Raw genomic sequence first — 12134 nt, 5'->3', positions numbered from 1 at the left:
AGGTGGACCAACTTGCACTATAATTCCCAGGTATGGGGGCGATGAAGGAGGAAACGCATGCTGTCCAAAATGTTCCTGCTCTGGGTGAATGCCAAACTCAGCCCCAGGGACTTAATATACTTTCCTTAATAGAGAATCATAATCTCCATCCTAATAACCCCATCTTTGTGCAGACTGCATCATTTCCAAAGTCCCTCACAGAGAATGTGTTATTGACTTCACTCTGCAACGAGAGGGACATTATGTTTATCCTCTGCTCCCTGTTGCTGCCTGCAGCACCCTGACTTCAGGCCTCGTTATCTGTCAGCAGACTATTACATCAGCCTCTAATAGGACTTTCCACTCCAATTTGCCTTCCCCTGGTCCATTCTCTACTCTGAACAGAAGGAGTCCCTCACAAACATAGCCACCTCTTCCTTCTATAACTCCCTACCAGAGCACCCTGCATAGACGATAAATCCATTAGCACTGCTCATTGGACCCTGGGTCCTTGTTTTACCCAGCCTCATCTTTTACTCCTTCCTACTGGCTATATGGAGGCCTGATCTACCAGTACTGAATGGTTATGGTTCTTGGGACCCCTGAGTGATCTCCCACCTTTGTGTCTCAATTCTGCTTGTCCTCTCAACCACATATTCTCTGTTTGCTCTCTAATGGATCCTCTGTAACACTTAAGGGTCAGCTTACTTCTAAGAAAGCTGTCAATGAACACATGGAACATGTTATACACACACACACACACACACACACACACACACACACACACACACACACACACACACACACACACACACACACACAGGACAACTGCTCAAACTAGACTGCAGATCTCTGTTCCTGACCACACCATTCTGCCTTCTCATTAGGCTGTCCTCTCATGGAGAAGAGCTGGTATATACTTATCTTGATACCTGATCACCTAGCAATGCACATAGCATCTAGTAGACCCTCAACATATGGCTATCAGAACATATTTGAAACTAAGGCTATTGCCCAGAGCCTGAGGAACATGTCCAGGACGTATACTAAAAATTGAGAGAAATGTGATGCTGATCTAATTTTTTCCATGTGCACCTTTAGCTGGGTGCTGTGGTTCACACCTGTAATCCCAGCACTCAGGAGGTTGAGGCAGGAGGATCAATAGTTTGAGGTCAGCCTGTGGGAACTTCTCTCAGAGAAACAGAGAGAAAGGGAGTAAGATAGAAGGTGGGGTTCTTTGCTAGCTCAGGGAATGATTGCTTACTCTTGGCAGGGAGTGTGGAATAGTCTGAAGTGTATTTGGGGAATCCGAAGGACCTAAAGATGCAGTGCTATATATACTTTAAATGCTTAGGTTCATATAATTGATTTGAAAAGCCCCCTTAGCCAGGTGCTGGTGGCTCACCTCTTTATTGCTAAATACTCAGGAGGCTGAGATTTGAGGATCAGGCTCGAAGCCAGCCTAGACAGGAAAGTCCATTAGACTCTTATCTCCAATTAACTAGCAAAAGAAGAGGAAGGAGGAGGAGGAGGAGGAGGAGGAGGAGGAGGAGGAGGAGGAGGAGGAGGAGGAGGAGGAGGAGGAGGAGGAGGAGGAGGAGGAGGAGGCGGAGGAGAAGAAGAAGAAGAAGTAGAAGAAGAAGAAGAAGAAGAAGAAGAAGAAGAAGAAGAAGAAGAAGAAGAAGAAGAAGAGGAAGAGGAAGAGGAAGAGGAAGAGGAAGAGGAAGAGGAAGAGGAAGAAGAAGAAGAAGAAGAAGAAGAAGAAGAAGAAGAAGAAGAAGAAGAAGAAGAAGAAGAAGAAGAAGAAGAAGAAGAAGCAACAGCAGCAGCAGCTATGGCTCAAGTGGTTTGGGCACTAGTATTGGCCAGAAAAAAAGCTCAAAGCTCAAGGGACCACATCTAGGTCCTGAGTTTAAACCCCAGCACTGGTACAAAAAAATAAAAATAAAAAAGCCTCCTCACACTCAAGAGTTATGGCTCTAGGAAGAGCAGATAGACCATAGCCTTAGTGAGGTAAGATGTGACATTTGCCCTAGACCTAAAGAATTTCCAGAACTGTCTACAAGGCGTGAAAACTCAAATTTGAGGGCTAAAAAAAGCAGAATTTGAGGGGGAGGGGGGGGGAGAAGGATTGGGACTGGGGGGGAGGGGGGAGGCTGGGAAGGGATGTGAAGGGTAAACAAAGGAGGAGGCTGCAATGCTTGGTAAGAAATGTACGCATTATCCTGCCCATGTAATTGTAACCCCTCTGTACAGTATGTTCACAAATAAAATAAATAAATAAATAAATAAAATAACTTCCAACTTAAAAAAAAAGCAGAATTTGGTTGTACCTAGCTGTAGATTTACTAATTCCTGGCAATGGAAGCAGCTGTAAAATACTACCTCAGAGGCCTGGAGATGATCCTTGGTTTGTGGCCTTGTTGTCAAGATCAAACAGGATGATGAATGGGAAGAATGTCAACTTCCTAAAACCTGGCAATGAAAAAGGTGTGTGCTATTATCCCAATAGCCTCGGCCTGCCTCCATCCGCGCCTCCATCTCCACCCCCTTGGTGACATCAGGAGAGTAACACCTGCAACCACTAGGAGGAACTGTGCAGTTAAAATTCCTTGTAGACATCTTGGATCCTGGAAACAAAGAGCCCCTGGTAGTTAGCTCAGAGACCTTCCTATGCACCAATATTAGTGTAAAATTAGTCAGATTTAGTCCCTGGTGTAATTTCCTGGCATAACATGAACAGAAAAATCTGGAAGTTATGACGTGATACAGTCAGACATGCATAGGTTCCTGCTGGACATATCAGGTTGAGGATGACCAAGGGTACCCTCATTACATAAAGATTTGGCTCCTTTTAAATGCAGGTAGACACACTGCAAGGGGGGAGGAGATGGGGATATGGAGTTCAATTTTCTCCTTGTTTACAAATGATTAACTGCCACAATCAATTGTGTCAAAGTTCAGATCAACGGTGGCCTTGGGGACACTGGTGAGATGTGCCTTGTGCTTCAGCCAGTGATAACGGGAAAGCACATGGGATGGTTGACAACAGAACTTGTGTTCTCTGCATGAACACAATGAATATAAGGGGACAACTGCCTTCCTTGCTTTACCCCCACCTTCTCACTATACTTTCTTTTGGCATGTCCACCCCCAAGTCCAGGAGAAAATTGACTTAGCAAGAAAGAATATCCAGAATTAGGCCAGGAAGGAGGTAGGGGCTTCATGCTTTATGCATTCTAACCCCAAACAACATTATGAAGAAGGTATTCAGGAATCATCACCTACTTCTGCAGAAGAAAAAAACTGAATCTTAAATGATGCAACCTGCTGATCACAAAAGGATCACAAAGTCCTTTCTCTAGCCCACCATACTCATCCTATGTCACTTGACCCCTCCACATTTCCTAATCCACACTCACAATTTTAACAAGAGCATTGTCCACCATTCTGTTGCAGCCCTTCCTAGGCTGGAGGTTGATTTGATAAGTGCAGATTGGTTAAAGCAGTTTGGACTTTAATTTGTTGACTCTGGAATATCAGGAAGACCTTTTTTGAGAGCCTTCGTCATGTGCATATTACCTCCCAGTTTGACAGGTGCTTTTCCCAGAGCCCCATGCTCTGCACCATAAGCAGATGGCACTATGTCTAGGTTGGAATTGGCGATGCTGAAAACTGGGGCTGCAATGTGAGAACATTGATGCCATTTCTAGTCTATCTGGAAAGCATTTCTCCTACGAGAATGTTTATATGGAGTCTTCTATTTCAAGAATGCTCAAGGCAAGGTTTTTTTTTTCCCTTTGAGTCAGTGTCATAGGGAAGATAGGCAGACGGATCTATGAACTGTCCACAGCAATAGAAAGCTTAGATCATACAGGCTTGGATCTCAGTACCTGTGAGTCACGCCTTAGCTGTGCTCAGCCTGAGGAAGCACAGGGGCTTCTCTGACCTGGAATGGAGGAGAGTGATAGGTGAAGCCCAGAGAGGGGCTGTACTTTGCCCTGAGGCACACAGCTGGTAAACTTATCACAAAACAAAGACTTGAACTCTAGTAGATGGGACCTACAGTCCTTCTCAAAATGACATAATCCTGGGCTCAGGCACACAGCTGGTAAACTTATCACAAAAGACTCTAGTAGATGGGACCTACAGTCCTTCTCAAAATGACATAATCCTGGCTCATCTACCTGCAAATCCTGTGTTCTACCTAGTAAGAATAGCTCTTATGTCTGAGTGTTCAACTCAGGTCTGTGCTCAGCACTCTTCTTATGGTAACTTACTTAATTCTCACTGCTCTGTGGGTAAAGAAGCTGAGACACAGGAATAGAGGGATTTTCTCATTTGATTTTAGTAAATGGAAGAAGAAATAGTTGACTGAGCCGCTGTCCTTCGAGCCTGTTGTCTCTGTTGCTTACCCAAGCATCATTACATAGGAATAAAAGCCAGGTCACTGCAGAGTTTTGTTTTTTTTTTATAGTTCTCATTGTAGCAGCACAGGTAAGTTTCAATCCGTGCAAAGTCTATGAAGGCTCCAGGCATTGGTGCATCCTGTTTGCTTTGCTGAGCTATTTGCTCTGCTCAGTGGATAGAAACTGACACTGGCTGTGTTGGCTTTCCTTGGATCTGGGAGCCTCAACTGAACTTCAATCACATAGAGAACATGAAGAGAGGGATGTGGGTTTGGAGGGCTCTGGCAGAGGTGTTTCTTCTCAGTGCTGTCCTGGTATGTCTCAGTTTGCCTGGCTCCAGGTAAGTGACAAATGATTCCCTGATCAATTAATCACAGGGCATGTGTGGGTACACATGGTGGTGGTAGTGAAGGGGGAAGATACAAAGCCTCCCAATACTGACAGAGTCTTTGTCACTGCCTATGGAATGAGAAACATCTTTTGAAGCAATTTGCATGCATCTGATAAAATAATATCAACAACTTCCTTTGCATTGTGGCAGAACCCAGTGGCTGATTTTAACAAAAGTGCCCTTAAAAAAAAGCAAAAGCTGACAGGTTTAAATGCATTTTTTGTCATGCCGAGAAGAATGGGATGCTTGTTTTGTATTCTGCACAAAGCCTTGTCTGACTCTATGTAAAAGAAGGTTGGCTGTATGTTAAAAAAAAAATAAAAGTGCCAATTCATCTGAATGATTTTAATGTCTGAGAGTGACTCAAGAGCCCACAGTCAGTGTTCGCCTTTCTCTACCTCTCTCTCCTTCCTCTCCTGCTTCCCTTTCTCTCTCCTTCTCTCTCTTTCTCTTTCTCCTTCCCTCCCTGCCTCACTCTCTTCTTTCTCTCTCTCTCACGCACATTCTAAATATTTGTTCCTGGCAGTCAACTATCTGTTTTATTTAATCATTTTAAAGCCTCTATTGATAGGCTGCAAAACAAGCTAAAGAAATTATCTCAGTGGGGCCTCAAATGGTCTAACTTGTGTCTCCAATGGAAAACATGCCAGCGATTTGGCACATGATGTCAAAGCACTTGGGCCTCCTACACCTGCTTGTGAGCACCCCTGTGGGAAGACACATAATGCCTTTTCTTTTACTTACTCCAAAAATGCTCCCTGTGCACAACCTCTTGTCTAGCATGAGAAGCACCAGGTGGCCCATCAGATGTGCCTTCGTCCCCACTAGAAATCTCCCCAGAAACCAGGACATTCAAACCAACTGAACATTCAAATAAACACGATTAGGATTCTCAAGACCCTGAGCTTAGCCCAGAAATGCTCTGGTCTTCCTCATGTATGTGTTGTATATGCAAAGACACTTACAAGACCCAAGGAATTGTGCCCAGAACAGAGAGTTTAAGGAAGCCATCATGGATCAAGAAAATGTCATATATATATATATATATATATATATATATATATATATATATAATAGAATCCTATGCCTCCATCAGAAAGAATGACACTGCCCCATTTGTTAAGAAATAGAAAGACTTGGGAAAAAATATGCTAAGTGAAGCAAGCCAGGTCCAAAGAAACATAGGTCCCATGGTTTCCCTTATTTGCAATAACTAGTATATGTCTAGGACAAGCAGAAAACCTCAAAAGCTATGTACATATGACCATATAAGATGATGCTAAGTGAAATGAACCCCAAGATAGAGACTCAAGGAGTTTTATCTTTCTTGCTGTTTGTTTTTAGTATATTTATAATGTACCATGTGATTTTTTTTGTTTTTTTTTTTTGTATGTTCTTCCCACATGGTATAACCCGTTTTCACTGTATTTGATTCTGGTGACCTGCATCTTGTGTATACATTTTTCTAATTTGGGGAGGGGAAGGGAAATAAAAAAAAGCAGAAATAAGGATATAAGTTGACCCATTGTATCAATGAGATGTACAAGACACCATGTTGAAAATGAACTTTACAACTTGGGGGAGGGGGGAGGGAGGAGTTGGTATGGTGGGGAGGGAAGGGATAAAAGGGGAAAAACAAAGGAGGAACTAATAATGCTCAATAGGAAGTGTACCCTTTACCTTGCTCATGTAACTGTAATCCCTCTGTACAGTATTGTTACAATAAAAAGTATATACAAAAAAAAGAAATCCATCACAACCCCCTCTGCAGCATTGAGCCTCTGTACACAGCCTCTTGTGGGTCTCTGAGGATACATAGATGGACAAGACACAAGATGCTCATGTTCTCAGGGAGAATGACAGACTATTGCATTAGAAGTTTTAGCTTTTCCAGGCATGGAGTCAAGAAAAGGGTGAAAGTAGAGCCAGGCAGAAGGAATAGCATGAGCTATGAGGCATGGAGGTATGAGAGAGTCTGGCATGTCCCCAAGACTTCAGGTACATTTCAGCAGCCAAGGGGAGAATGGCCAAGTAAGGTGAGCAAGAGGAAGCAGCTAAGGAGCCTGAACCTTAGCTTCTGCCAGTGCTGGGAAGCTTTTGTTCTTCCAAGGATGAATATTTATAACACTGTCCCTGCATCATACAAAATTATCAATACAAGCACACAAGGAGAAACGTAGGCGTCTGTCCTATCATATACCAATGATTTTGTAGACCTTCTATGGCCCAAGGGTCAAACGTTCCCTATACCTATTCAGCAACAGTGAGGTAAAGCAGCAACACAATAAAATTTATGTATCAGGAAGTTCCCTCTGGGGCAGGGAATGAAGTTCAGGGGTGGACAGAGTACTAGCTGGAAAACTTTGCAGTTATATAACTGAAGATAAAGAGTATGAGCTCCTGTGTTCTCTGTGGGGAGGAACAAGTGGATCTTTAGGAAGGAGAAAAGAGCCATACCTGTTCAGTAAGTCTGCAAGCTTTACCTGAATCAGGTTTAATGTGAAGATCTCCACCTTCGATCCCTATAATCCAGTCCTGACCACAATCGGTGTTTGAATTTCAATCATTAAGAAGAGGGAAAGTGCTCAGTTCTGGAAGAGAAAAGGCTGGCACCTCCTTATTAGCTAAGGAAGTTACTTATTTTCACTTACTCTTCCAATCAAGTCACAAGGTCTTAAGACCTATTAATGAGGATTGATGTCTACTCTGTACTAGGTACTTGCACACTTAACCCTCATTGCTATTTGAGGGAGGTGCTGTGGCAATTGAGGCTCAGGGACATTATGTAACTGTTGCAAGGCTACTAAATTTGTAGTGAAATATAGATTAAAATCCTTTCTCTGTCTCTTCCTCTCTCTCTTCCTCTCTTTTCCTCTCTATTCCCACTTCCTCCCCCACCCCACCCCATGCATGCACTAGAGCTTAAACTTAGCACCTGGAGGCTGTCCCTTAGCATTTTCACCCAAGGTTGGCACTCTACCACTTGAGCCACAGCTCCACTTCTGCCATCTCCATTTAATTGGAGATAAGAGTTACACAAACATTCCTGCCTTGGCTGGATACAAACTGCGATCCTCATATTTCAGCCTAGGATTACAGGAGTAAGGCATCAGTGCTCAGCTAAAATGCAATATTTTATAGAGAAGGTTGTTACCAGAAACTCCTGTATTCCCTCCACATCTTTCTGCCTCTCTCCACCTGCATGATGGATCTATAGTGTGGGATTCTCGTGCCATTTCTCTATCTCTAGACCACACATTTGTTGTCTTGAGATGTGCCTTTTAAATTCATGACTACCACAGCAAATGGCAGAAAGAAGAGAAATTAAAAACCTGCCACACAGAAGCTTCCCCCTTCTAGCAAAGAGGAAGATGCTGTGTGTAAAGGGGTGCAGCTGCCTAACAAATTGAGTGTGACAAGAAAGTTGTTGTGTCAGGGCATTTCTACAGAGAGCCAAAATATATTGATGTACCCCATCTATATGAGCTGATGGCTTGAAATTTACTGCTGACCTAATCCTGCTCTACTTGATGGATCCGTCTTTATTTTGATCAGAGATGGCTATTTGAAAGAAAGTGGGAGATGCTGGATCAGTGAAATATGCCACAAAGCTGGCCATGGCATTTCATGTACCCCCTAAAAGGCAAATTCTTTGCAGAGCTCACTGAGAGAGAGAGAGCATGTACAAGGGCTTGGACAAGGAGATTATTGTAGCATTACATGCAACTGCAAAACATTGGGAAAATATAAATGTCCTTTATAAAAGAAAGAGAATCAATTACTCTCAATGTATGTCCTAGGATAGCATATCCAGGTAAAAGAAGTGAACCAGAGCTCTTTATGACTCAGTAGGATATAGCTCAGGAATGCAACGGTGGCTGGCAGACATTAGTTGCAAAAGCAAAAGGCACAATAGAAGGAAAGCTCACAAGGGCAATATGACACACAGTATGCATAAATACCTATGAAAACTATGAAGACTGGAGGGACACACACCAAATTCATAACAGCAGTCCCCTGTGAAAGGAGGGAAGTCAGTGGAGCAGGAACTGGTATAGAACACAGATGTTTGATTTATAGTGGAATTTAATTTTAAAGAAACTTAAACAAATATACTCACATGCTAGCAATCATCAATATGAGGGTGAGTACACGGGTGTTTATGATTTTACTTTCTGTGCCTCTCTAGGCATAGTTAATTTTTCAAAGTGAAAAATATACAGAGAGTTATAAATGATAGAAGTCAAAACAGTTGGTCAAAATGTCATGAGGGCTTATTTCCATAGATTCATCAGGATGCAAGGTCTGTGCCTTACACAGAGGCCCTGACTGGACCCAGCCTCTGTAATTCTCTGGGATTGAAGAGGAGACTTAATGCTAGCTTTCTCTTTACATTTGCATTTTGTAGTACTAATAAGCTACATGCATCTTATCCAATGTAATTTACAAACATACGATTTATCCCACTGATTACTTCATTATATTGCCACCTCCATAATGAAAATTGGGTACAAAAATGAGAGATCTGGTGGTTATAACTACTTCTTACCAAGTTCTTTCTGTAAGTGATCATCTTGCCCATTAACAGGCTTGCAAATCTTGGAGAGGAAAATAATTGTGACTCTTAATAGCTAGTGTGTACATTACTTATCTACTCAGACTCTGCTGTGGCCCCAATCGGGTTGATAGTTGGAAAAAAAATAATAAACCCCACAGTGGAGCTGGTAGTTGAAATAGGAAGAGGCTACCCTGCAGAGCTGTCAAATACATACTTAGAGGAAGCCAAATCACAGACAGCATTGTTTTGTCAAACCTGGGCAAATTATTAGCTAGGAGCCCATTCTTAGGTCTCCCACTGATAGGCACCATCCTGCCTCAAGTAACCGTTTTTAAGTATCCACCTGTGGTTTCCAGGAGTCTTTGACCTTTCGTTAAAAATCCAGCTTCACTAGGAATTGATTTTTTACTGATCCCTGGGGTAGTCATGGAGATGGATTTCACTGTCATTAATATTAGCCTCTTTTTTGTTGTTGTTTTTTTTAAGGATTTTTGCCAAGTGAGAATGCACCAATAATTACCTTGTTTGGAATGACATCCTGGGTTATTTGACTGTGAAAACTTTGCAATGGTCTCCCTAATAACTCAATCTTCGATACAAGGATTCAGGAATAAATGGATACAGGGATAAAAGAAGGGGATGGATACTGGTCCAATTCAAAGTTGCAGTAGAGCATGTGTCAAAATGCTCCAGTGATGCACTAGTAGAAAGAGAACCCATCACTGTAGCTTACCAGCTGCAGGCTGATGGACTTGTCACCATATTTCTGGATTCTTCCCACAGCTGTGTTGGTGACTATGTTCCATGGTGCTTTCTAACACTGTTATAAAGACCAAGATGAGCACAGGAAAACATGTAGCATCCCTTTTTTCTTCTTGTCTTCTTCACAGGCTTATACACACAAATTACAATAGATCTTACTGTGCAATGCACTCAGGTGGAAGAAAACTAGAATCAAATTACCCCCATCTTGTCATAGAAAGGAGGGACTGGAGTCTCAAGCAGATTAAATAGTACTGTGCCCACATTTACTCTTGCCCCATTGTGTGCCAGAGACTCAACAAAAAGAACTATCGCTTTACTTTGTAGGCCCAGGTGGCTTGGCTGCTCTTCAGATGTGACTCATCTGGCATCTGGCATGTCCTCACTCTGCTTAACTCCAAAGACTTTCCACACCCTGGACTGGCCAGGCATGAGCTCCCCCAGACCTACTGTGGTACCCAAGCTCCCAGTGGGCTTTTCTGTTTCTCTTCTCAAGAACAGTCTCATCTTCTTCCATAGCTATTCATGATCACATCTGTTTCTCTAAGACAGACCAGTTCATGGAGGGAGGAACTGAATACTGAATTATTCTGTATTGATGGTGCATGCGTGTGCACATGGAATTCAGCAGACTCCAAAGATCTTTTCCAACACAAGTCCTTTCCTTCTGTGTCATCACTGACTCATGTATTCAGACTGGACACCAACACCAACCTAAACACTTTCCTCCTCTAACACTCCCTCCAACCCCATCCATGTACCCAGCACTTTCTATCCATCCCATTGCCTAGTGGGTAAAGTCCCATAGAGTTCAGATGTTAGACACCTTTTTCTTACTCTAACACCAACTGATTTCACAAAGCAGAACCTGTGCCTTACATCTCTTTGCATCCTCAGTAGCAAATATCCCCAAACCAGTTGGTCTCAGCATATGCTTCACAGACTCTTACATGAAAAGGCACTTTAAAGACAAAGCAGCCAAACCTCTCATTATCCAGAGGACTAAACAGAGGCCCAGTGACAGCATGTGAGGGGTGTGTGTGTGTGTGTGTGTGTGTGTGTGTGTGTGTGTGTGTGTGTGTGTGTGTGTGTGTGTGTGTTCTCCCACAGACTACCATTTTTTAATCACAGAAATAGCCTTATGAGGTAAGTATGTTGAACCTGATCGTCAATATGAGAAAAGTGAAGCTCACACAGGGTAAGAAAAAAAAACAGACAGAAATAATCCATTTGTTAATGGATCTGAGTTCATTGCTCCTTTGACCACAGTAGGCATATGTCAGGCACTTACAGGTACTTATTCAACGAATTAGCTTATATCAGAATGCTGAAGTAGCAGGGTGGTTGGATGGAGACATGGTTGGAAGTATATGTCCCTTCCTTCTGACCCTCCACTCTCTTCTTTGTGATGACTTTGTAGAGGACAGATACCGCATTCTCTTGAGTCAAATACAGTCAACGGGAGCCTTGCTAGGAGCAGACAGGTGCGGAGTGTGGATGTTGCCCCAGTGCCTGTTGACTGTGAGCTATCCAGCTGGTCTTCCTGGACTGCGTGTGACCCTTGTCAGAAGAAGAGGGTAAGTACCCGGGCTTGGGAGTGTGCTAGGCATCTAGAATCTGCCTGATCCTCAGTAAAATTGGCTGAGGTCAAAGGTGCCTGGTACACAGGAGGCCCTCAAAGATGCTGGATTTAGTTAATAACTCTTCTTTCTCATCACTTTCAAGTAGCAACCAAATTCCTTTGGTTCCCCCTGGAGCTAGGAAGACTGCAACAATTCCTTTTTCTCTGACACTACCACTTGTGACAATCCCTTCAGGTCTTCCTCGTACTTCCCAATTGGACTTCCTGACTTGAGCCTGCTTTCAACCAATCATTCATGGTGTTAGCCAGGGAAGCTACCAGAAAGCTGCTGCATCTGAAGTCTACCCATGATGCTGAGGGTCAAGGCAAAGCTCATGGTAGACTTATCCTGGCTTCTATCCCCAGCCCAAACTGCCGAGCACTTGCATTCTTCCTACCCTGTTGCTCTCCCAG

At 43.1% G+C, this 12134-nt stretch overlaps 1 protein-coding gene across 1 annotated transcript in view; it reads left to right on the top strand.

The window, feature by feature from the left end:
- Positions 1-4585: 4585 nt before the first annotated feature.
- C8b (complement C8 beta chain) overlaps positions 4586-12134 on the top strand; it is a 40674-nt gene continuing 33125 nt past the window's right edge. Inside the window, exons 1-2 of the mRNA XM_069987142.1 lie at positions 4586-4728; positions 11520-11676. Of these exons, the coding sequence (XP_069843243.1) occupies positions 4640-4728; positions 11520-11676 (246 nt within the window). The 5' untranslated portion in view covers positions 4586-4639. The remainder of the gene's footprint in view (positions 4729-11519; positions 11677-12134) is intronic.

The sequence above is a fragment of the Dipodomys merriami genome, unplaced genomic scaffold (genome assembly GCF_024711535.1).
Source record: "Dipodomys merriami isolate MVZ:Mamm:240054 unplaced genomic scaffold, mDipMer1.0.p SCAF_34, whole genome shotgun sequence".
In the NCBI taxonomy this organism is placed as follows: Eukaryota; Metazoa; Chordata; class Mammalia; order Rodentia; family Heteromyidae; genus Dipodomys; species Dipodomys merriami.
The sequence above is the reverse complement of the archived record's forward strand: the minus strand, read 5'-3'. Positions and strand labels throughout refer to the sequence as shown.